This window comes from Falco peregrinus, chromosome 7, assembly GCF_023634155.1.
Source record: "Falco peregrinus isolate bFalPer1 chromosome 7, bFalPer1.pri, whole genome shotgun sequence".
NCBI lineage: Eukaryota > Metazoa > Chordata > Aves > Falconiformes > Falconidae > Falco > Falco peregrinus.
Window position 1 is genome coordinate 17,043,969 of NC_073727.1, and position 25,577 is coordinate 17,069,545.

Consider the following 25,577-nt stretch of genomic DNA (forward strand, 5'->3'; position numbering starts at 1 on the left):
GCGGTGCAGTCCCTCCCCAGGCTCGGGCCATTTGGCTGTGTCCTGGCGGGGCTTGGGCCAGGAGCTGGGTGCTGCTGCTCTGTTTGTGTCATGGATGTGCTCATTTCTCAAAGCTCTCATGACAGAATCTGACTGAGGCATCATCTTACCCTGCCTCTGCTGGGGGAGGCGCTGGGCTGCCTGTGGAGCTGGTAAACCGGCCTTCAGCCCTGCCGGGGGGGCGATGCAGCAGCCCCCCGGGACCTGCCCCTCCTGCTCTGGGAGCGGGACCTGGGTGGCTGCTGTATGCAGGGCTGTGCCTGCAGGGTCTGAGCCTCGGCTGGGCAGCCCTGCTCCCCCTCGAGGGACTGGGGAGAGCTGGTCCCAGACCCTCACAGTGCTGTGGCCCCATCAAGCTCAGGGCAGTGGGCTGCGGGGGTCTGTGGGGCACCTTGCCACAGGCCCCGAGAGCGTGGGGTGCTTTGGGTGCTGGATGCAGCCCTGAGGACGGGTCTCGGCCATGGCCATCTGGCAGGGGAGCTTCCTTAAAGCCCCAAAATCACCCTGGGGTGCAGGCAGCCCAGAGCAGCTTCAGGCACAACATCTCCCCTCGCGGGGACACGCTCACACCACACACATCTCTTCCCAAGAAGCGGGAAGGGTGTGCAAGGACAGGAGTGGCCCCCAGAGCCTCCTTCCCCACCGGCAGCCCCTTCCCCCTCCTCCCTGAACAAGGGGCTTCTCCTGTGGCTTGTTTCTCTCCTGTACGTTTATTACACTAATCCACAAGGATTAAGTTAAACCAGTCAACGCAAACTCCAGTATTTTCCAGCCCATTTGGGCCAAAATTACTGTCCAGTGTTAAAATGGAAAGAGGGGAGGGCTGGGCAATAGGGCCAAGCTGCCGGCGAGCTTGCACAGCTGCACGCACAGCTGGTGGATACTGCCGCACCGGGGCAGGGGATGGGAGCATGGAGAACCAGAGCTGTGGTCCGGGTGGCTGGGGGACCCCCACACTCCAGGGGATCCCCAGCATGTGGCTAGATCTTGGGGCGCCAGCCCTTGATGAACTGCATGATCTTCTTCACCTGGAGCTTGGTGAGGCGGAAGTCGTCGGCCAGGATCTCCTCGCTGAGCTGCACGAAGATGCTGCCGTCGATGCGCTCGCGGGCGAAGAAGCTGACCACGTCCTCAGAGAGGCCGATGAAACGCAGGCACTTGGAAACCTCCTCCAGCGAGAGGGACGAGAGGTCGGCGGGGGGCAGCCAGGGCGAGCTGTCCCCGCTGGGACGGGGGGCAGCTGGTGGGGCCCCCCCATCGCCCCGCGCTGCTGGCGGCACCTCGATGACACCCTGTGCCAGGTAGACGTGGGTGACGCCGCCCTCAGCCCCACGCAGGACAGCAGGTGAGAGCGGGGCCGCTCCACGGATGACAATGCTGTCCCCCTCGAAGCCCTTGGGTGGGCGAGGAGGGGGTCCCGGCTCCTCAGTGGGGGCGAAGGGCTCCGGCGAGGAGGAGGAAGGGGCAGTGGGGGCCGAAGGTGGCTTGGGCCACTCTGGGCTCTCCGGCCATTCAGCCGGGCCGGCGAAGGGGTTGAGCGCCCCGAAGGGGGCAAAGCGCTTTTGGGGGTGTGGGGGCTTGAGGCGGGGGCAGCTGCGGTAGGGCTTCAGGGGGGGCTCGGCCCCCAGCAGTGGGGTCGAGCAGCCACTGCCCACCCCAGCACCTGCCTCCGCGTATGCCCAGGGGTCTGACCAGGAGGTAGGGGTGGGCTGGGTGGCGGGGGGCAGTATGGCAGGGGGCAGCGGGCGCCCAGGGGCCTCCCCAGCTTTGCAGTCGCCCCAGGTGCAGGGGTAGCAGTACAAGGAGTAGGCGTCGGGTGAGGGTGAGCCGCTGCCGCTCCGCGGGACTGACCTGCCAGAGGAAGGAAGGGGAGCATTGCCATCACCCCAGGGCTGTGTTCCCTCCCCAGCCCCACACTGCAGGGACATGCCACCCCAAGGTGTCAACCCACCACCCCGTGCCCACCGCAGCACCCTGGTGTTCCCAGCCGTGCCGGAGCCACTCACCCATCATGAAGCCCCGAGGAGTAGTAGGAGAGGCTGGGGCTGGGCGAGGGAGCGGGTGCCAGCTTCGGGCAGCGCAGGGGTGCCGGGGGGCTGCAGGATGCTGGGGGGCGGCTGCCCCGGGGCGGCACAGGGGGTGCATTCAGCAGCCGGCACTCCTCCTTCACCTGGAACGGGGGGCGAGCGCCATCAGGCCCCCCCCCAGTCACCGGTGCCAGGGGATCTGCCCACAGGACCCTGCGGCTGGAAGGGGCGATGGGGAACTCGGGGGCAGCCAGCCCCAGTTGAGCCATGAAGCTCTGGGTGCCGACAGGGAGCCCCAGGGAGCCACATACCCCATGGTGCGTGCAGCCCAACAGAATTGGGTACCCCATGGCGAAAGGGAGCTTGAAATTTTGAGTACCCCATGGCACGGGGACCCCAGGGGATTTGGGTACCCCACGGTGCTGGGAAGCCCAAGACATTCAGGTACCCCGTGGTGCAGAGCCCTAGGGAGCCAGGGACCCACGGTACAAGGGCATCCTGAGGATTTGGTTACCCTCTGGTGATGGAGAGCCCGGGGTGCCCCAAGGTGCCAGGGAGCCCCAAGGATTTGTGTGACCAGAGCTGAGGAGGGACCCTCACCCAAAAGCCAGGGGACAGGGCTGGCAGCCCAGAGCCCTGCAGCACGCGGGAAGACGCTCAGGCTGGCTGTGCCATGGGGCTGACAGCGCGGCCCCGGGCTGTGCACCCCCTGCCCACGGCACAGGGCCGCCGGCGGCGCCGTGCCGGGCCTCACCGACCCACTATCTCGGTGCATCGCCCCCAGCCAGGGCGTCAGGCAGGACCCCAGCACCATCATTCCCCATCCCTGGGGACAGGACCGCGGCTCTTACCGCCTCCGACTTGGGTGGCACAGGAGGTGGGGTGTCCCCGCAGGGCTCGTCCCCAGGCACACTGGGGCGGTGAGGGGAGCCCAGTGGGGTGATGGGGCCGAAGGAGACGAGGTCCTGCCGGCCATTGCTGCTGCCCAGCTCGCAGCAGCCCTCGGGGCTGGGGTTGCTCCAGAGCTCCTCGTAGGGAATCTCCAGCGGCTCCTGAGTCCTGAACTCTGGCTCGGCCCAGTCGGGCGTCATATATTCCCGGTCGGGATCAGGGAAATCGGGCAGTGGCGGGCGTGGGGTGCCCCCCCCGCTGCCCCGCGGTCCCTGGCAGCGGGCGGTGGGCTCCCGGGGGACCCCTGTGCCACAGGCGCAGAGGGAAAGGCGCTGGAGGGGCTGGCTGAGTTCCTCGCGGGCACAGGCGGGTAGGCAGAGCCGCAGGCGCCGGGGGCTGGCGCACTCCTCCAAAAAGTCAGGTTTGGCCTCCCGCACGGCCCTCGAGTACTCGTCGGGGTTGAAGCGGTCGTGGCAGTATGCAGCACTGTCCCGCAGCAGCTTTTCTAGCTGGGGGTCCCCGGTAAGCAGCCCCTCGGGCAGCTGGAAACGGGGCATGTCGGTCAGCAGGAGGAAATGGAAGGGGACCAGCTCGTCCCGGCGGAGGATGCAGCAGAGAACCACAGTCTTGGAGATGATGCTGACCAGCTTGTAGCAGTGGCCCTCGCGGATGGCGTGCAGGTCGTAAGGGTTGCGCGCGGGGCGGCTGGGCACGGCCACGTTGACAGGCAACCGCACCTTCTCGATGATGCTGCGGATGGTGTGCTCACCCTCCTGCAGCCGCAGCTCGAGGGGGCTGCGGGTGCTGAAGCGGCCCTTGCACTGGAAGGGCAGGCTGAGGCTCTCGTTGGTGCGGTGGTTCATGCAGATCAGGCAGGGCATCTTGCCCTTCACCTGCCTGGCCCCCGCCGCCGGCGCTGCCTTGCCCAGCTTCCGCAGGATGGTGTTGAAGCGTGACTTCTCCTTCACCGTCTTGGCACAGAGGATCTCCGCTTGGCCCATCAGTGTCAGCTCGTCCCCCGCGTTCAGCGTAAAGTTGTACACCTCGCTGTCCTCGCTGAACTCCCCTGACACCACCTGCCCCAGGACAGCCCCACCATGGGACCCACTGCCCTGGCACTGTCTCCTGATGTCCCACTACCATTGCCTGATGCCCTGCCACCATCCCCTGAAGTCCCACCACCATCTCCTTTTGTCCCACCACCAACCCTTGATGCCCTACCACTGGCTGTCCCACCACTGTGCTCTCCTGATGCCCCACCACCAGCTCCTGATGTCCCACCACTGTCCCCTCCTGATGTCCCACCACACTCTACTGTTGCCTCACCACCACTCCCTGACACTTACCTGCTGTCCCACCACTGTCCCCTGAGATCCCATGACCATTCCCTCACCCTACCAGTACCCCTGGCTGTCCCCATTTGGACCTTCACGCTGAAGGTGATGGCCTCCATGACGAAGACACGGTCTGGGAAGATGCTGGCCACCTCCTCCACGCTGTTGAAATACTGCACGGGCTCACGGATGTCCCGGTCCTGGTCCAGCAGCTTGAACTTCCCTGTGTGGAACAACCAAACTCATGGTGGTGAGTAGCCCATCTCCAGCACCTGGCCCCAGGGGAGCCAGCATGGACCTTCGGCAGGGAGGGGGGGGGGAGGGGGGGGGGGAGGGGCGGACACCCTGGGGTCCCCCATCATGTTTTTGGGGGATATTTCTGTGGGCTTCACCCAGCATGTCCAAGTGCTGCGAGGGGACACCAGAGCATCTCCCATACCTGCACCCCACACACACCACATCAGGGGGCTTTTGGGTGGGACAACACACACGGGGGGTCTCAGCAATGCCACTCCAGCAGCCCCTGGAGCTGTGGGGACCACTGCAAAGCAGCCGCAGAAACGCCTCATGGATGGAGGACGCCGCCTGGAGCAGGGCCAGTGGAGCGGCCAAAATGTCAAGGAGTCCCCATTGCCCCCCGAAACCCGGGGCCTCTCCAGAGCCCTGTGACCCCCGCTCTGCCCCACACCTCGGGTGGGAGAGCCACCGGGGAGGGGACCGAGGCTCAGCCGCAGGGATGGCAGCAGAGACGAAGGCGGGAGTGGGGAGCTGAGGGGGGGGCTGCAGCCGGCAGCAAAACTGCCGCCACTGGCATCGCTCGGCAGGGACAGACCTGAGGGGAATATTAATCCCCCGATGCGCCCGCGCCAGCCAGCGTAGCTGCTGCCAGCCCCACGCCGAGCAGTGCTGGGGCCACGGCTGCCCCTCACTGGGCAGGGTGGCAGCCCTGGCTGTGGCATCGAGGACAAGGTGACAGTTGAGGCAGGAGCCATGGTGCCTGAGCTGGGAGCAGCCCCACATACCAGGGCAGCCAGCTCAGGCATGGCCAAGCCCCCCAAAGCCAGTTAACACAGTCAGACCCTCCCCTCCTTGCCTCGACCTCCCCCTTGGGATGGGCGATTAACCCCTCCCCCGCTCCATTTCCCATTATTTATTTATTAGCAGGACTCATTACCGACATGGTGAGCACTTAGAGTGGTCATTAAGGCTCTTGCTACGGTGGCTGCCGGCATCTCAGCACCTTTGCCTGCATCGCCAGCCCTAACCCTGTTCCCATCCCCATCCCGACCTCCAGCCCCATCCTGTCTCCATCCCTATCCCAGTCCCACCACATCCCCATCCCATCCTCATCCCTCTCCCTGTCCCCATCCCACCCCTGTCCCATCCCCACCCCTACCTCCATCCCCATCCTCACCTCCATCACCATTGCATCCTCAGCCCTCTCCCTGTCACCATCCCTTGCCTTCCCCTTCCTCATCCCATCCCAGTCCCTGTCCCCATCCCACCTTTATCACCACCCCATCCCTGCCAGCCCCCTTCTGCAGCTCCCCAGCTTTGGGCCGGACGCTGGCACAGAGCAGCCCCCAAAACAGAGCATCTCCTCCCCTAGACTGGACCATACTGGAGCAGCCCCAGTCAAGCTGCCGGAGGGGGAAGTCCCAGCTCTGGTCCCCCCAACCCTGGGGATAGTACCACCCTTGGCCTCACGCTCCGGCCACCCCCACCTGGGTACTGGAGCGGGATGTCGATTTTGGGGCCGATGACGTAGTGTCCTTCCTCCAGGCTGTGAGCCGTCACCGTCGTCCACTGCCGGCAGGAGTGGACCAGCAGCACGTCCTGGGCGCTCACCCCCTCCACGCGCTCGCCTGCCGGGGGACAGGGCTGTCACCACCCCCTGGACCCCCGCTCTCCCCGGAGCACCCCGAGCCAGCCCGAGGGATGAGCAGGTGCCGCTGCCAAGAGCCGCCAGTTGCCCAGGAAACAATTTCTTTGTCCCCCCTGAAAAGCTGCAGCCTCCGCAAACAACAAGTGTATTGAGCCCAGGCCGGCACAGGGCCCCCCACCCCCCACCGCTGCGCCCCCCCGGCACCCACCGCCAGCACGGCCCCAGCACCCCCCTGCTCCGGAGTGACCGATCCTGCCCGGCCGTGCCGGGGTGACCCTGCGCACCCTTCCTCCTCCTCCTCCTCCTCCTCCTCCCACCCAGCCGGTGCACCCCGCTGCCCCCCGCGGCCTGTGCATGGAGGTCGCAGCCAGGGGCCCCCCCCCTCAGCCCAGCGGTGTCCCCGGGACGGTGGCTGGGAGACATCGTGGCTCGGAGCCCCTGCCAGCCTGGTGCTGCCGCCTCCACTGTCACCCCAAAAGGGTAACCAGGGCCCAGCCCCATGTCTGGGGGGCTGGGGGCAGCCTGGCAGCTCCCCACCCCCCCTCCACTGACACCCACGGGTGCTGGACCAGGGATCTGGGTGCCAGGCAGCCCCTGCCCCACCCCCCCCGGCACCCCAGGAGAAGAGGCCCAACAGCAGCAGCCCTGACCTGGGCCAGCAGCTCAGCCATGTCTCACCTGGCCTTCCAGCCTTCCTCCCTCCTCCTCATCACCCCAGCCTTCCTCCCTCCTTCTCTTCACCCCTACAGCCTTCTCTCCTTTCTCCTCATCCTCCTCACTCCTCCAGTCTTCCCGTGTCTCCCTCCTCCTCGTTCCTCCAGCATCCATCCTTCCCCCTTCTTCTCTCCCTCCTTTCCATCCCTCCAGCCTTCCTCTCTCTTCCTCCTCACCTCTCCAGCCTTCCTCCCTCCCTCCTCAACCCTCTGTCCTCCACCTCTCCCCCTATCCTTCCTCCTCTTCTGCCGTCACTCCAGCCTCCCTTCCTCCTCCTCCTCGTCCCTCCAGCCTTCCTCCCTCCTCTTCACCTCTCCGTCCTCCCTCCTCCCCATCACCCCAGCCTCTCTCCCTCCTCCTCATCCCTCCAGCCTCCTCCATCCCTCCTCCTCTCCATCCTCCAGTCTCCCTTCCTTCTCCTCCTCGTCCCTCCAGCCTTTCTCCTCCTCACCTCTCTGTCCTTCCTCCTCCCCATCACTCCAGCCTTCCTCTCTCCCTCCTCACCTCTCCACCCTGCCTCCCTCCCTCCTTCTCCCCATCCCTCCAGCTCCCCTCCCACCTCCTCCTCGTCCCTCCAGCCTTCCTCCCTCCTCCTCCCCATCCCTCCAGCCTCCCTCCCTCCTCCTCCTCGTCCCTCCAGCCTTCCATCGCCCCTTGTGTGCTTCGCCCCTGGGGCCCCGCTTCCCCGCCGGCCCGGCCGCTCACCCTGCCCCAGGCAGACGAGGGTGGGCAGCCGGCACTGGCTGACGATCGCATCGAGGGGCAGCGCCGCGGGGCTCCAGCGGAGCCGGGCCAGCCCCGCCGCCAGCTTCTCCATCGCATCGCGGCTCAGGCCGGCCCCGGGCCGCGGGGGGGGGGCGGCCGAGCCGGGCTCCATCGCCGCCGCCGGGCCGGGGCAGCGGCGGGGCCGGGGCCGGGGGCGGGGGGGCGGCGGGGAGCGGGGGCAGCCGGGAGCCGCCCCCCGCCCGCCCCCGGCCCCTCCTGCCCGCCCGCCCCGGCAGGCGGGACCCCCCCCGCGGCGGGGCCGGGGAGGTGGCGGCGGGCGGGGGCACCACTGGGCTCCCCCCCGCCTTGGCGGGGCAACCCCCCGGGGGCGACGCCGCGCCCCCGCCCCCGTTCCTGGCCCGGCATCCCCCCGGCGGGACCCCCCCCTCCCTGGCCGGGCACCCTCCGGCGGGGACTGCTCCCCGGGGATGGGGGCGGCTCCGGGGGGGGGTCTCACCGGGGCAGCGGGCGGGCTCGGCTCCCTTTGGCCGCCCAGGGAAGGGGTCGAGGGAACACTCGGAGCCGCCCCCCCCCCTCCCGTCCCGGGCAGGGACCCCGCCGGGTGTTCCCCAGGGAGACCCCGGGGCTGGAGTCGCGGGAGGAGGCTGAGGGGCCGGGGTACAGGGGGCCCGGGTGGGCGGCAGGCGGAGGAGCCCCATGCTGCCCTACACCCCGATCCCTCAGCATGGCCCCCCACCCCCCAGCGCTGCCACACAGCCGCCAGGCGTGGATGGCACTGGCACCGGGAGCGGGGACCCCCCCCCACAGGGACATCACCATCACAGAGACCCCCCCAGCAAGAACATCACTATCACAGCAACCCCCCCCCCGGCAGGGACATCCCTGCCACCCCGAGCAGCCGCCTTGCATCCTGGGGAACCCCAGCCACCCTGAGCTGGGGACGCAAGGCCGGGGAGTCCCCCCACGCCTCGTGATGGGGACCCGGCCCGGGGAGCTCAGGGCTGGGGGTGCCGCACCCCGGCACCACCCTGGGACAAGGAGGAGGAAGGAGCAGAGGAAGCAGCAAGTGCCAGCGGGGCCAGTGCCCAGCCCTGGGGACCTGCCACGGTGTTCTGGGCCCTGCCACCCTGCTTTCCCCCCCCAAGCACCCCCAGGCAAAGCCTGGGGGCTGCTGCTGGAGCCCCCCCCCATGGGTGCCGGAGCCCTCAACCCCTCCTCAAGGGCTGGACTCAGCGCAGGGGTGGGGTCCTTGTGTGGGTTAGGTTGGGGGGACACCCCCAAAGGTGCGATGGGAGCAGCAGCAGGGTTCACTGGGGCAAAGCCCAAACGTGGCAGGACAGAAAACCCTTGCCAAAATAAGCAAGGATGGGAAAGGAGCAGGGATGGGAAAGGAGCAGGGACAGGGAAGGAGAAGGGATGAGGATGGAGCAGGGACAGGGATGGGATGAGGATGGAGCAGGGATGGGGATGGGACAGGGATGGAGCAGGAGGAGGGTGGGGAAAGCCTCAAGACCCCCAGCATCCGTGGAGGGAAGTTGCTGCCAAGTCCCCGAGCCCCAAGCCCGCCGGGACCCCAGGCCCAAACAGCACTGCAGCGGTGACGGCTGTGCAGGCTGCCAGGCCATGAGCCCCAGGCCCGGCGCGGCGTTCGAGGCCGCAGCCCCTAGCCACAGCAGCAGCCACCCCGAGCCCAGGCGGCTCGGCCAGGGATCAGCCCATCCCAGTGCCAAACACCACCACATCCCTGGGGACGGAGAGGATTCAGGGTCGTGGAGCTGCTCCCCACAGCCCCATCCACCTGCGACGAGACCCACGGCTGCTGGGAGCCGCAACACACTGGCAGCCCGGTCAGTGGCTTTATTGCCAACAGCAGCACAGATCCCCCCTCTCCTGGTTACCGCTACCCCAACCACCCCGCACCTCGGGGACAGGCGACATCCCCAACCCAGGCATGCCCAAAGGCTGCAGGGGACACTGGGGCACCCGAGAGAGGATGGGCGAGGGCAAAGGCATCCTCCTTGGCAGGGAGGATCAACTCAGACATCGCCACTGGGTGCGTGGCATGGTGGCGGGGGATCCCCCAGAGTTGGAAAACCCACCCGAGCCTGGCGTGTGCCCGGTGTGTGCCCGGTGTGTGCCCAGCATACCCACCGGGCCCGCAGAGGGGAAGGCTGCAGCGGCTGCTTTCCTTAAATGCATTTGCCGAGCTGCTCTCCAAGGAGCCAGGGGGCTGCAGCCACGCACCCAAGGGCCAGGTGAACCCCGCGTCAGCACCAGGCAGGTGCAGCTGCACTTGGCACCATCCCACTCTCCAGAAAGAAGAGCCTGAAGCTTCCCTGTGGAAGACTGAAAGTCACAGCTCTACTCCCAGCCACAAAATTCCTCAGAAGCGGGGACCACCTCACGCTTTCCAGGTTTTATTAGTACATCCAAGCAGCCAGAGCCCGGCTGCAAAGCTTTTCTGCGGCACAAAGCCTTGGTGCCGGGGGCAGGGGGGAAGCACCTCATCCCAGCCCCAGCAACCACCGCCTCCGAGGGGTGGCCAAAAGCCACCCGCACCCTGGCCCAGGCTGGGTGAGAGGGGGTTTAACAGGGCCCAGGAAGTAACCAATGCAAGTTTATAAAAGCTTTTATTTGCTCTTGGTATGACCAAGAATGGGACAGTGATCTTTTATACAATTTGATACAGTAAGTGGTACAAAAGAATGTGTTTTAAATAAAAAGCCAGAGTGGAGTAGCAAAAATATTAAAAGATTAAGTAAAAAATTGTAGGCATGGGAATTAATCCTAGACCTTAAGTTGATTCTTGTTTTCCACCATCCGAGTCCGAGAGCATGAAGCGCCGCTTTTACCCCTGCCCCACCACAGCACCAGCAGCTCCCTGGGGCAGCACGAAACAGAAAGCGGTTAACACAGCTGTAGGATAGGATAGATTCAGCCTCGGGTTTTAGTTTATCATGACCAATTTAATCAAGTTACGTTTTGGTTGGGTTTTGGTTTTAGGTTTCTTTTTGTTTTTGCCATGACAAAAAGGTAGTGCCGAGTCTTCCTCCGCCGGCCAGGTGGGCTAAAGCCGGGCAAAGCCCAGCAGCAGCGTGGCGAGCAGGGGGAAAGCCGCTTTCACTTCCTTTTCTAGGCTGGCCTTAGGCTTTATTCCACACAGGGGGCTGGGGAAGGGGGTGTCTTCCAAAGGAGAGGTTTCACAAGCAGTTAGTTTGCTAGCTAGCAGGAAGTTTAGATACCAGCAGAAATGAAAGTTACTGCAAATTCCTCCAACATTTTTTTTTTTTTCTTTTAGCATTTGTATCAACTCTTGTTGCTCACTCCTCCTTGGCTGGGCCTTGCACTCCACAACACAAAACAAAGCCAAGCCACGTGGTTAAAATTCATGGTTTTTATATGAACAGAAGTAGACCATCTACAAATATTTCAGTTTATTAACTTGGTAGGGAGAATACGAAACGGAGGTGGTAGCTAGTAGTTACCAGCGAGTGGCCTGTTCTCTACCTGTTGGCTTGCAACGAACACAGCATCTACAGAGGATCCCGAGGGATTTACACAGAGGGAGCCAAGCCCCTGGAAGCAAATAAAAAGCTCATGTTTAAAACAAGGATTATAAACAAAAAAAAAAATCCCCAAAACCAAAACCCCCTTGATGTATAATTCTCCATTTTTCCCTTTTTGATAATGTTAGAAAGTGCAGATTTAACCAAAAGGTAGCCGTACTCTATTTACAATGCTGACTGGCAGGCGCAGGCCATGAGGAAAGCAACGGTGCCGATTTATCCACCAGACCCAGCAACCTGCTCGACCCCAACAGCCACTCGACTGGGAAGGGTTAACACACATGGAGACAAAAATGCCAAAATACAGAGAAAAAGGGAGACACCTCGGTCAAGTTACTACACGGGAAGCCGTTCAAAACTAGAAGTTCAATGTTAAAACAGCGCCATTTCATTAAAATTAAATCAGCGTTATTTACTACTACTTTAATTATTTACTGGAGACAGTCCAAACCCCAAGTGGACAACAGCAACGCACAAGCTTGTCCAACTTTAAAGGAGAATGGGAGGCTTGGGGAAGAAGAAGCGCCTATTTAAAGTATCGTTTTGTCCCTGGCTGGAGCATCTCTCCTACATAGTATTTTAAATGCAAGGCAAGTGAACGTACAAACGCTCCTGCAGACTGAACGCCCGGTTCGGCAGGAGCAGTCAGTCATACTGGCAGTCCTTAACCCCCTTCCTTTCAGAAATGACGAAGCCACGCCATCGGTGACACCAGAGCCTGGCCAGGGCAAAGCAAACAGGCAAGCTGGAAAAGCAAGTTAATCCCAGGGGGGCTCGGCAGCCCTGCTGGGATCACCCACCGCGTTCCCACAGTACGGGATTGAGAGCGAGACTGACCCAAGTACCAATGACTCAGCTTTTAACACTGGAAAACAGAAAGTTTTCAGGGAGGTAATAAATTAAACTGCCAACTTCTTTTTTTACTTTTTTTTTTTTTTTTTTTTTTACTGGTTTTTTCCCTTAAGATCTAGTTTCACTCAGCCTCTTGCTAGGCTACCAAACACTTGTTGGAGCGGCTAACAGTAAGAGAGAACATGGAAGTTCATGTTAACTGCTGTCAGTTTGGGAATTAAATGTTATATTCATACACATAAAGTAGACAACCACATCACCCTCCATAGAAAACTAGTGCATGCAAATAACTCTTCCATATCATAAAACCCAACGGCTATGCAGGAGGAGAGAGAAGATATACTAGTGAACTGACATTGGCTAGAGGGAAATTAGTAGGTATCGTCAACATTTTTACCTTGAAAGCTAAATCAGTGCTTTGTATTAAATTTTTGGCAAACATACCACGTTGCCATCCTTTTAATTAACACATCACACCATGAAGAAATGCAAATAAAAGCAGCATGCAGGCAAAAGGAAAGAGCTGCAAGTGAGGAAAAAAAAAACCAACAAAACAAAACATGGCAGCAGGAACAGTTCTGAATGGCTAGATCACCAAAAAGGAGACACAGCAGATTAAATGTATTTTTTTTTTTTTTGCACCACCCTTTGTCCTCGATGCATTACACCAACAATTACAGAAAGCAATCACAAAAGAGTTCAGTATTTTAAAATGGTCAAGTATGGATGGTATGTCTCCTGCACATGCTTCCACCAGAAGAAAAGAAAAGAAGTGAAAACAAAAGTTCCTTTCCACGTAAGGCACAGGACAAAATAAACCCCATTCACAGACTGAAGGCGAAAATGAGTGTTTTCCTGGCTCTTTTGCTGATGCATCTAGAGAATATGGTGACTCAAGCACATTATCCATGACAGAAAATTCCACTGTTGTACAAAATAAATTGTTAATTCTAACTTTTATTCTTATACAATTTGCAGAATAGAGTTGAATATGATTGCTCTATGTTTTAATGTCAGGAGGAACGGGACTATAATACAACCAAAACATAGTGGTAAGTTGAGCAGGTACATTAAAAAATGAAGTCATGGAGATGATTTTCCTATACACGTTGTTGAGAAAATTAGAGTATGCAAGCTGTCCTAAACAGAAAACCAAAGGGAGACAGGAGCTTGTTAAGATGAGGAACAAAACATTGGTTTAAGGTTAAAAAACGGGCAGAGTGGTTTGTTTTGCAGCGAGAAAAAAGGGGCGGTGGATGGCGATTGGTGATATAGGAGAACGTTCAGCAACACTTGCTCTTCCAGCCTGTCACCCCACCTCCACTGCTGATATCTACATTTTCACTGTTGGGCTCTTTTACAGGGGTCTGTAATGAAACAAGTAAAAAGAGTTAGATAGCTCCTGAGATACTCTGAAATGAATTATTCAGAGCTGAAGAGACAGAGACAGCGACTTACAAAAAGACTTACATCACCAAATAATATTATGAATAAACTACAGACAGAGAGCTGCATAGAAACGTAGGGAATCCTGCTTCCCGCTCCAGCAAAAAGTATGCAAAACCAATTTAAAGGGTTTTATTGTTTGTTTTGCTTTAAATAAACAACTGCAAAGCCGAAAAAGAAACCTCAACCAAAACCCAAACCTTTTGAACTCCCAAACTAAAACTATTTCTAGATTCTGCTCTTAGAACTGACACTTGGACTTTGGTGGGTAAGTAAATCACAGTGTACAACCAACACAAGTTGAAGTTAAATTACGTGAACTAATGACCTTAAAAAACCACAGAGTAATTCATGGATAAAGAGGGGTTGTTCAAAGGCATCTGCCTTCCAGTTAACCAGAACACCAGTTTCCGAGGCAGTGCACAAAACAGGCTCATCTGCGTCATGGGATGTAAACTTGGTTAGACCAAAGCAAAAATCAAAGGCAAGTGGTTTCGATCAGATGCTAACATCTACTTGTCAGCTGTTTGGAAGATAACCTAAACATTCATGAGAATACTGCAGTTTAGTCTCTACATTCATTTCCTTATTCTCTTTGTCACAGCCTTGCAAAAGCAAACCCCCACCCTCATTCTTTGGATAAATACACTGAGGCCCAAAATAAAAATTTAAAGGTCGAAGGGGCAGTAAGGGTTTCTAGCCTGACCTCCTGTTTACCAAGGCCAGGGGTTTGCATCCTGTTTCTGACGTAAAGCTTGTCAAAAACCAGTTACGAACAACTCAGAACTACAAAACAAACCAGACGTTGTTGAGCAGACGCATATTTAAAAGGGTTGCGAAAAGGTTCACCCTTGACCTTGCGCTAAGTTTCTAACCAGTTAACTCAGGTGACATTATCAACGGCATTCGTGCCAGCGAGCAGTGGAAGGCAGTGATGAAGGCAGGCTCACCACAGGGCAGTCCCTACTACTAAGCTGGAGCACAGAAAAAACCCAAACCACGTAGGGTCATTCCTTTAGAGGCAAAAGCACATACGATGGGAGTTGGCCAACCCACATCTCTTGAGCTCCACAGAGTTTCAGTGCTGGAGAGGCATGAGCTGACCATGAGCAGGAACGTGCTAGCACAAGAGTTACTGTGTAAATTCAGGCCTTGGCTATGGGAGTGCATCAATTAACTGGAACCAGCCCTGGAGCCACCCACATACGCAGCCCAGCTCATTCCTGCAACAGAACGGTGGCAGCTATTGGAAGCTGATGCATTTTCTACTCACAAAAGGTACCGTGGATACAAATATGGCAGTATCCTGTAGCTCTGGGCATACAAAAATTTGGGTACAAGCCACAGAGAGGACAACCAGCTTCACGGTATGCTGTATGTTTCAGGAAGGGGAGCCAACCACCGGGATGAACTTCTTTTAGTTGCAATATAACCATCCAATAAAACCTCCAACAAGATGCAGAGGGTCAGGAGGCTAATCATTGGAAACAGGGAAGTGACAGAACTCGTCCCTCTGTTCTGTCAATCACACCTAAACTTTTCCCAACAGGTACTGAAGAGTTTTTAGTCAAACCTTGTGTATTGATGGAGATGGTGGCAGGGAAAGGGCATTTCTCTCCCATGCCAACTGATATGTTTTATCTCAAAGCACATGTATGACAGCCATGAGTTTAAGGGCCAAAACCCCCAGGAATTTTAGTTCCTTGGCTCTTTGATGTACACAACTCCCTCTAGATAGTACAATAATGAAAGATCAAACAAGCTATAGAAGCTTAGAATATTGTGCATCTAAAGTTCCTTCAGGGACTCATTTGTCTTAGCATGCCAAAGGCAAACGCTGCAACAATTCAGGTAAACAACAGAAGAAATAGGAGCTGAAATGTTAGGATTTTTTTTTTTTTTCTTCCCAGGCAAATCCTGTAAGAACATACCTTTCGAAGAATGTCTTCTGCTAATGTGAGGAATGCCTTCTCAATGTTTATATTTGCTTTTGCACTAGTTTCGAAAAACCTAATACCATGCTCCCTAGCAATCTAAACCAAAAAAGAAAGACGACTGTTAGTGTTACTGCACAGTTATTCAGTTTGTGCTGCTTTTATTCAGGACTAGCAGCATTTATAAACACGTAATATTCTTTCAGCCACAGCAGGCATCAGAAGGACTAGCTAGGCAAAGTGTCACAAAAAAAGATTCGGAACTTAACAATTTAGGAACAGCAATTAAAATGTATTAAATCACAAGTCAGTGTCTGAACATAAGATGACAGATACTTCCCATGTGACGGGCTTGTGTGGTAACTTAACAAAGGATGCCTGAAGATTTTTAGTTATCAAAAAGCAGAAAACTGCAGCTGAACTCATTCCACTCATGGAAGTTGTCTGCAATGCAGCTTCTGCAAAAACATTCCCCAGACTTACAAACCACTAGCAAATCCAGCCACCTGGTTTGCTCTCTGGCACATCCCGCTGTGGCATCTTAACCACCTGGAGATGGTGGGAAGTCGTGGCACTGATTCGCTTACTTTGATAAGCAAGATTTTGTCCGATGCTTACCTGTTCACCTTTCGCTTTAGAGACAACTCTTTTATCTTCCATGTCACACTTGTTTCCTAACAGCATCCTCTCCACATCCTCATTGGCATGCTAAAATGAGACAAGAGACAGGCTGACACATCTCTACCACAAGCAGTAAATATCTACTTCACTTTTGTATTTCCAGGTTGTTTGAAGTCCAGGCTAACATTTACAGGTCTTGGTGTCCTGTGCTTTCCTGAGTTGTAACAAAGACCGTTACTCTTCAGACAGTGCATTTAGACTAAAATGCTCATATAACCTGCAAGTGGAATGAGACAACACCTACAGGTTTGACACAGCTCTATCACCATCTCAATGCCAGTTATCTCCCTCCTTCCTTTTTATTTCTGTAGTTTAAGTGTGAAGTCTTCCTTTCCCAGAAATTGCCGTACTGCAACCTAGATCCTTCTAGTTAATGAAGCTAGTCTACCAAATCTTCCTTAGTTTGCATTCAGCGACGTGGGAAAAGACTGAACTCCCTGCCTGGCACTTAGAGGTGCCAGGTTTTATGTGTGCTAGACAAGCATATTACAGAAATGATGCTACAAAACATTGCAGCACAAGAACCATCCCATGTCTAAAGCTGCCAACAATCAGGCTTTATGCACTGAGTGGCTCCAGCTGACACTACTACTTGTTTGGTGTTTAAAGGGTCCTTTGTATAGTTTTAGTATAGACAGGTAAGTCCCCGTAACAATTTCAACTATGCCCTCAGCCACCACAAAGCCAAATAACCGGTAAGTTAGTAAAAAACCCCTTTTGCCTGTAATTTTTTTTTAGAGGAGTTACCAAGTTAACTAACAAAAGGAAATTACAGCTCTAGCATCATGCTGTTCCTCCGACGCTGCAATCATCATGCCAAGACCACATGTCGGCTTTGTGCTTTAGCACTTCGCATAGAAGTTGAGAAACCTCACGCAGTGAAATGGAATGCAAACTGTATACCAAGCACAGACTGTAAACCAGGACATCGCAAAAGGAAAACTGAAGCAAGCACCAGGCTAAGGCTCAGGATCCAAAGAAGAGCAGGGCCATGTACACTGGGAATCACTTTTGTAAGACAAAAGCAAGCGCCAATGCTTTCTCAAGGAATGCTGAATGAGCAAAAATACCTTGGCTGTTCAGTTACTGAAGTACTGCCAATATCCGTCATGGTAAGGGAAGAATATGCCAAAGATATCCACCAGACTAGCAGAAAAGTTCCAGCAGCCGCAGCACAAAGCATCACTTAAGTGGATAACTGAAGTACTTTGAGACCTGCCATGAGAAGCTTCTTGGAAAGTCTAATCTGAATTTACTTTCGCTCCAGCAGTCTTAATACTACTTTACAGTAGCATTAAAAAACCTAGGAGTGATTCTCCTGAGGAACGTGAAATGAGTTATTAACGTAAGCAGAGTTTCCAGGAGGATCTGCTCCATGATCTTGCCAGGCAGAGAGGCGAGATTGACCAGCCTGTAATTTCCCAGGTCTTCCTTTTTCCCCCCCCTTTTTTAAAATGGGGGCTATGTTTCCCCTTTCCTGGTCCATGGGAACTTCACTGGACTGCCACGACTTCTCAAATACAACTGACAGTGGCTCAGCCACCACATCCACCAGTTCCCTCAGGACCTGCAGATGCGGCTCATCAGGTCCCACAGACTTCTGCACCTTCAGGTTTCTTAGACTGCCTCAGATCCGACCTCCTACAGCGGGCAGTTCATTTTCCCATCCCCTGCCTTTGCTTCTGTAACTTGGGCAGTGTGGCTGCAGCACTCGCTGGTGAAGACAGAGGCCAAAAAGTTGTTGAATACCACAGCCTCCTCCATATCCTGCGTCACCAGGTTTCCCCGTTTCCTTCTGGAGAAGCCCCACATTTTCCCTAGTCTTCCATTACTCACAAACATACCTACAGAAGCTCTTCTTGCTGCCCTTGATGCCCCTGGCTAGATTCAACCCTATCAGCTTTAGCTTTCCTAACCTGACCCCTGGCTGCTTGGAACACTTCTTAGTATTCCTCCCAGGCTACCTGTCCTTGCCTCCACCCTCTGTAGGCTTCCTTTCTGTGTTTGAGTTTGTCCAGGAGCAACTTGTTCATCCGTGCAGGCCTCCCTGCAGATGTGCCCGACTTCCTCTTAGTTGGGATGCATTACTTCTGAGCTTGGAGGAGGTGATCCTTGAATATTAACCAGTTTTCTGGAGCTCCTCTTCCCCTTCTTCCTTTTTTTCTGTGCTAAGGCACATTGAAAATAAGGAGGTGATTGGTGACAGACAACATGGCTTCAACTGAGGCCAAATTGTGCCTGACAAATTTGGTGGCTTTCTACAACAGGGTTACAGCATTGGTGGATGAGGGAATAGTAACAGACATCATCCACCTGGACTTGCACAAAGCATAGGATGCTGTCCCACACACATCCTTGTCTCTGCGCTGGAGAGACATGGATTTGATGGATGGACCACTCTGTGGATAAGGAATTGGCTGGGGGGTCGCAGTCAGAGAGTTGCGGTCAGTGGCTCAATGTTCAAGTAGAGACCAGTGACAAGTGATGTTCCTCAGGGGTCCGTATTGGGACCAGCACTGTTCAACATCTTTGTTGGTAACACGGACAGTGGGACTGAGCACCCCCTTGGCAAGTTTGGCAACACCACCGAGCTGTGTGGTGCAGCTGACATGCTGGGGGGAAGGGATGCTGTCCAGAGGGACCCTGACAGGATCGAGAGGCGGGCCTGTGCAAACCACATGAAGTTCAACAAGGCCAAGTGCAGGGTCCTGCAACTGGGTCTGGGCAATCCCAAGCACAAACACAGGCTGGGCAGAGAATGGACTGAGAGCAGCCCTGGGGAGGAGGACTTGGGCATGCTGGTTGATGAGAAATTTAACATGGCCAGGCAATGTGCGCTTGCAGCCTAGAAAGCCAACTGAGCCCTGAGCTGCATCCAGAGCAGCATGGCCAGCAGGTCAGGGGAGGGGGCTCTGCCCCTCTGCTCCACTCCAGTAAGACTGCCCTGCAACACTGCATCTGGCTCTGGGGTCCCCAACATAAGAACATGGACCTGCTGGAGCGAGTCCAGAGGAGGCCATGGAGATGATGAGAAGGCTGGAGCACGTCTCCTAGTGAGACAGCCTGAGAGAGCTGGGGTGGCTCAGCCTGGGGAGGAGAAGGCTGTGGGGAGACCTTAGAGCACCTGCCAGTGCCTAAAGGGGCCGGCAAGAAAGCTGGGGAGGGGCTTTGGGCAAGGGCAGGTGGCGATGGCACACGGGGGAATGGCTTTACATGAGAGAGGGGAGATGGAGATGAGAGATGAGGCAGAAATTCTTCCCTGTGAGGGCGGCGAGGCGCTGGCCCAGGCTGCCCAGAGCAGCTGTGGGTGCCCCATCCCTGGCAGGGCTCAAGGCCAGGCTGGACGGGGCTGGGGGCAGCCTGGGCTCCCTGGGCTGGTGGGAGGGGGCCCTGCCTGTGGTGGTGGTTGGGAACTGGATGGTCTTTAAGGTGCCTTCCCACCCAACCCATTCTGTGATTACTAACAGAACTACAGAGGGCAAGAGATCCATGTACTCAGCACTCCTGCTTACATTTATAACCCATCTCACATTCCTCAGGAGAACCATCCACAGTTTTTTTTCCTTCAGGTCACAAGTAAGAAGAGCAACCAGGTGGCAAAAGGTAGATTAAGATACCACGTAGAATGAGATTCTGAAAATGCTAACTTTTCATGCACACACATGAAACTGTTTACACAGCAACAGGCTTCTTTTAAATACCTAGCTCTTCTTTCCACCCTAGCATACAAAACTCTGCACTTGAGCAATTAAATTAATTTCTACTAGCCCAAAGCAAAAGTGACTAGCATAGCCCACCTCTTCTGAATGAGTGAACTTCAAATAATTGAGTATTTAACACGGATGAAGGTGTAACATCTCTAGGTTTCGTGGCTATTTCTAAATCAAGGCTTAAGTATCCTGCAGAAGAGCCTCCTCCACAGCATAATTCAGAAAAGCAGCCTGCTTGTTGAAAATTCTCCTTGAGAGAATATCCCTGGTTATACTGCCTTAAGTTACTTTATTCACAACTATCACTTGCAATAATTCTGTATGTGAGTGGGTAACACCTGCCAACCATTTTAGCCAGAAGCTTCAATAGTGCATCCAGAACACTAGTGGAAGACTGCACCCATCATTTCTGCAAACAAACTCCATTAGTGAGCTGCTTCCATAATAAAAAAAAAGCTTCCTAAGGTGTCAAACATCCCTTATAAAACTGCAGTAACCAGGCAGCCTTCACAATGCACCTGAAATCAGCTGCAGAGGTTTGTGTGACACAGACTTAAAAACACCAGGTCAGCAAAAACACTCACTTCTCAGATACAGTGATATGAATGACATCCATTACTTAACTTCAGAATTCCTGAAACAAAGCAACTTCAGAATCTAAAGACCTTAAGTTTCAAGTTTACATTCAGCTCCTTGCTGAGTCTCTTCCTGTGCTGCCTTACTCCCCCTGTACCGCCTTCTGTACCCACAAAACACAGACCTTTCCTTCATCAGCAGTTACCCATTTCTCATGCTAGGAAATTAAAGTCCCAATATCCCATTTTTTGTTCCAAGAACCTTTCACCAGCCTCAATGCTTTGACTACCATTGCCTGGCAGCACCCATCTGCTGACACACAGCTCCACAGGCCCGTCTTCATGCTTGCTAGGAAAATAATGAAGCTGTAAAACCCAAACATTTATTCCCTTTTGAAACAGCATGACAAAAGCAAGAACTGACAGCTGTGCTGCTCTCCAATATCCCAGAACTCCTGGAGAATGAACTCTTTGGGATCCAGGCACTGAATGCTTCCTTATCAGTTTCTTCTGCTTCACCTGACCTTGCATGAAATTTTACCAGCCTCCTTGTTTGGCGGTACTCTTAACAGGGACAAAAATCAGCTACGCAAGGTTTGAGTAGTTTGCTAACATTCAACAACAGCAGTTTGCCACACTACCTGCAACAGCCATGACAGACTCACAAATATTTCATGACATCGATTTTGAGGGAGTGGAGGTGATCGTATTTAATTACCTTTGAGGATTTACATAGTCATCCTCATAAAAAAGGTTAGTATTAGAAGTGACGTATTCTATAGCTACTCTTGCAGCTTATGGCTTGTGTTGCTCCTCTGCACACCACCCTGTGACGGCAGCTCCTCCTGAAAACTGCAACTCCCAGTTACCAGAAGATGGACTCCTTAACCTCTAAGTATTCTCCAACATAGAAACAAAGTTTGCTCATATATGAATTTGACATTTTAGGACACCCCTAGCTCCTGTGTAGTGTTGCAACCTTTCATGCCATTGCTGGAGGGGGAGCTGAGGTAGGAACGTAGAGTATCAGACAGCCAAAGAACGGCACCCAAACCCCTGTGTTTACATACGCCTTCTGCCAGGGTAGAAGCAGAAGCTTCTGCACAATCTAGAAGCTGAGTTCTGTTGGACTCATCACCTGCTCTACGGGTCACAACAAACAGCTCAGTTCTAGGATTTGATGAACATTACTCACCTCATCTATGTTTCTGAGCCACTTGCTGATGTTTTCAAAGCTCTTGGCATTGGTGATGTCATATACTAGCATGATCCCCATGGCACCTCTGTAATATGAGGTGGTGATGGTGTGAAATCGTTCCTGCCCTGCTGTGTCCCTGCAGAAAACAGGCAAGAGTACATATCAGAGACAAGCTCTAAAGAAACCGGCACAGTATATCTATTAGGTAAGTGCACATGGCCCAGTGCATGCCCTGTTGCACCACCACTGGGGGATGTGCAATGTTTTCGAAGAGCAGGAAGATACACTCGAGTGTGCAGCAGCAGCAGCTCCAAGAAGGCCCACTCCCTCCCAGATGTAGCTGAACTCAGACAACAAAAAGGGCAAACTTCAGCAGGCCAGGCTTCTGAGGGTACAGACACACAGGTTTTTAAGTTTCTCCTCTGGATTTTATTTTTAAAGGGATTTTAAAAAAAAAAACAACAAACCACCACCACCACCACATTTCAGTGTCTTTTTGTCTCTGTCATAGCTGAGACTGGACTGCTTAACTGGGTTTTTACATAACTAAGGTAGCAGAAGATGAAGCTATCTGTTGAACAGCAAAGTGCTAAGGTACAATAGGTCTTCTGGTATCCTACCACATTAAATAAACCCAGTATCACATTATGGTAGAAATTTGTTAATTTTAAGCTTTGTATTTTTATTGACAACTTGAAAGTTGCACCCATAAGGAGAAAATTTTATTGCAAGTCTCCTATCTCAGGGAAGTATCTCAGAGCCTACTTAGCCCCAGTGGAAGCAGACAGGATGAAAACAGGTGCAAGAAATGCTCTACCAACACTTCAACAGGACTGTGAGCTCCAGCAGCAGGAGCGTCTCAACAACCCCAGAAACTTTGCTGTCCCAGACACTCTCTCCCGTTACTGACCAGTTCTTCCCAAAGGAATGTAAAAATAGAAGCCACTTGAAAACTCCTACAATGTTTAAGTTAAATACCATAAAAGCCCATGAGCCTGATCAAACATCACACAAACCCTGCCGATTCAGCACTCAAGTTTCTGTATGAAGTTCCCAAGACGCTGCATGTTAATGTTTAGCAGTGCCACTGTCAACACTCTGGAACTGCAACCAGCAGTGACCTGTCTCAACTATCCAGGCAACACCCCCACGATACCCAAGGAGATCCCCCTCCATTTCAGCAGCTGCTGAGCAGCCATGAAGATGATAAATCCAACATCTTCTGGAATTCAGACTTCACAAAGGTTAATTTTTGTTTTCAGATCAGTTTTATAAAGCTTTATCTTCATCTTACAGATGTATGTTCTTGAACTTTAAGATCAAAGCAAATGAAAAATAAATCTAGGTGACTTACTGTAAACATTAAATTGCTGTTTTCTATACATGATATGCTGAAAATTGATCATGCAAGATTAATGACAGTATTTTCTCATCTCATTCTGAGATCTTTGATGGAATGCATGAGATTTGGTTAAACCAACCTGCACGCCATCAAGTTGAGACTTAGGAGCTAACTGCATATTCTACAGTGTCTTTCAGAGGGCATAAACCTAACAGATTTACAGACAGTTTTCAATGACACTATTCACATAAGAAGCACATGGAGCTGCTGGAGCAGGTCCAGAGGGCCACAAAGATGATGAGAGGCTGAAGCAGCTCTGCTGTGAGGACAGGCTGAGTTGGGGTTGGTCAGCCTGGAGAAGAGAGGGCTCTGGGGAGACCTTATTGTGTCCTTTCAATACTTAAAGGGAGCTTACAAGAGAGACAGGGACAGAGTTTTTAGCAGGGCCCATAGTGATAAGACAAGGGATGATGGTTTTAAACCGAAAGAGGGGAGATGTAGATGAGAGATGAGGAAGAAATTCTTCCCTGTGCGGGCGGCGAGGCGCTGGCCCAGGCTGCCCAGAGCAGCTGTGGGTGCCCCATCCCTGGCAGGGCTCAAGGCCAGGCTGGACGGGGCTGGGGGCAGCCTGGGCTGGGGGGAGGGGTCCCTGCCCATGGACTAGATGGCCATTAGAGACGCTTTCCAACCCAAACCATTCTATGATTCCACAAGGTAGAATCAAAGGTGTCCTCAAATTTAAACTGGCCTAAACTGGGGTTACACATTCCCTAGCCATCCTCAGAAAGGCACAGCATTCCCCCCTTACCCAGAGCCACATCTCCTTCCTCACAAACCTGTAACCTCAGAAAAGATGAGAGACTGCAGTTGAACTAATTCAACTCATTTCCCTCTCAACTGTTAGTGAGGTCACAGCAAATGCCTTGGCAGAACACAAGACACCACCAGGCACTGAGTCCTGCGAACACTCAGCTCTCCACACCACCCCGTCACCTACAGTTGAAACAACAAACACCGACTGTAGTTGCCAAATCAATTTGTTTAAGCACACGTCAGCTCTTCTGGCCAAGTATCAGTTGGCAAATGGGGAGTAAATGAAAAGCCTCAAAATACAAAGATGCCACGAAGGAAAAGTAATGAGATGCAGTGGAAACACTCTACAGTTGGTTCCCACTTGGGTCAGACCCCAGGTCACTGTTGTAACAACGCAGTAGCTGTCTGAGAAGCTGACTGCTCCTGATCTTTTCTCTCCTCCTGGGAGATGACAAACGCCAGGAAGAGGGCAAAAAGCAGAGGAGGAGGAACAGGGGCAGGTCCTAAACCTGAGCACCACCTCCTTCACAGGTTTTCTAAGAGGCCATGCTGGGCAGGGGTCTGGCTCGCTGGCAGTAGCTTTAAGAGGCAATCTAGTCCATTCCCTGGTGCTGTAAAATGCCCAGGGATACCCACACTATTCCTGAAACGTGCCTGATGTTCTGCTGGAGACCTCTGATGATTGCTGGCTTGAACCTCCCTCTCTCACTTCCTTTCTGCCCAATTTGGAAGTTTCTTCCGATGGCACACTTGGATTTTCCTTAGTGCAAATTAAGGCCATCAATCCTCGTCTTTTCATAGGTAACTGGAGGAGTTAATTTCCCTTCCTTCTACATTTTTTTAATTACATACACAAACACAGCTCTTGCACCTTCCCTGAATTTTCTCAAGCCACCAAGTTCTTTAGACCTTACTCACTGGCCAAAGGTCTAACATACACAGCCTCACCTATCACTCTCTCTGGACTCCCTTCAATTTGCCTATGTCTAAGCAAAAAACAGGAGAATACTTGAGCCGAAGACTTACCAGCCTCATATAGCGATATTTTCAAGACAAGTTGGGCATGCCTGTTTATGCATCCCACTCCCCTTCTTCACGATGCAGAAGATTTTTCTGACATTTGGGTAACTGATTACACACACTGAACTTGGCAGCTCTGCATTTGTCTTTACTGAATTTCACAGGACTTTTTTTCAATGACATTTCTCCAACTAGTCAAAAGCAATCTGAATTGCAATCCAGTTTCTATACAATTTATACTCTGCAACTTCACCTTTTCCCACTTCGCTCAAATAAAATAACCACACTCTCTATCCCCTTATCTTAACCATTAAATAAAATACTGCCTATCATGAACTCCTGCAGACTTGCAGACTCCAGCAAAATACCTCAACAGAACTTGTTACACATCACTTGTTTTCTTTCCCCATGAGTTTTGTATCCACTTGACAGCACCCTCACCTAAGTCATTTCCCCCTAAGTTGCTCGTATCAAGCAGGACAGTGTCAGAAAAGCCTCACCAAAAACCATCAAGACATAACACACCTGTGACCTCTGTCCTCCTGACAAGGCCAGTAGCCATCACGGTACGATTTCAGATTGATTTTACACAACTTGGCACAGGCAACACTTGTTACTCATTGCTTGTCATGTCCTATGTGCCTGCAGCTAACTTGCTTAGTTAACTCCTCCACTGTTTTTTCTGGCAACTGAAGCGAAGCTAATGGATGAAAAGAAAGATGGGGAGGGAAAAAGCAAAGAACCTAGAGTCTTGTTGTTCCCCCCCAAGTACTATATTTGCCCTTTCCCCTTCTTAATGGATTCTCCATTCATTATTCAGAGAT

The 25,577-nt window shown here is 53.7% G+C and overlaps 2 protein-coding genes across 2 annotated transcripts in view; both read right to left on the reverse strand.

Annotated features, from left to right (window-relative positions):
* Positions 1-464: 464 nt before the first annotated feature.
* On the reverse strand, positions 465-7,834 carry GAREM2 (GRB2 associated regulator of MAPK1 subtype 2). Its single transcript, XM_055809407.1, has 6 exons — positions 7,596-7,834; positions 6,016-6,156; positions 4,384-4,514; positions 2,918-4,033; positions 2,046-2,209; positions 465-1,890 (listed from the first exon to the last, which is right to left on the reverse strand). The coding sequence occupies exons 1-6, from the start codon at positions 7,765-7,767 to the stop codon at positions 1,020-1,022; spliced, it is 2,595 nt and encodes an 864-aa protein (XP_055665382.1). The 5' UTR covers positions 7,768-7,834; the 3' UTR covers positions 465-1,019.
* A 2,395-nt stretch (positions 7,835-10,229) lies between these two features.
* The window catches only part of RAB10 (RAB10, member RAS oncogene family), a 49,909-nt gene continuing 34,561 nt past the window's right edge, over positions 10,230-25,577 (reverse strand). Inside the window, exons 3-6 of the mRNA XM_005232042.4 lie at positions 21,576-21,714; positions 16,033-16,122; positions 15,412-15,513; positions 10,230-13,401 (exon numbers count right to left, since the gene is read on the reverse strand). Coding sequence (XP_005232099.2) covers positions 13,318-13,401; positions 15,412-15,513; positions 16,033-16,122; positions 21,576-21,714 — 415 coding nt within the window. The 3' untranslated portion in view covers positions 10,230-13,317. The remainder of the gene's footprint in view (positions 13,402-15,411; positions 15,514-16,032; positions 16,123-21,575; positions 21,715-25,577) is intronic.

Coding starts and splice junctions, on each gene's coding strand:
- GAREM2 (XM_055809407.1), bottom strand. CDS start 7,767: ATGGAGCCCGGCTCGGCCGCCCCCCCCCCGCGGCCCGGGGCCGGCCTG. Junction 2,210..2,917: donor TGCCACCCAAGTCGGAGGCG/GTAAGAGCCGCG, acceptor CCCCCGTTCCAG/GTGAAGGAGGAGTGCCGGCT. Junction 1,891..2,045: donor TCCTCGGGGCTTCATGATGG/GTGAGTGGCTCC, acceptor TTCCTCTGGCAG/GTCAGTCCCGCGGAGCGGCA.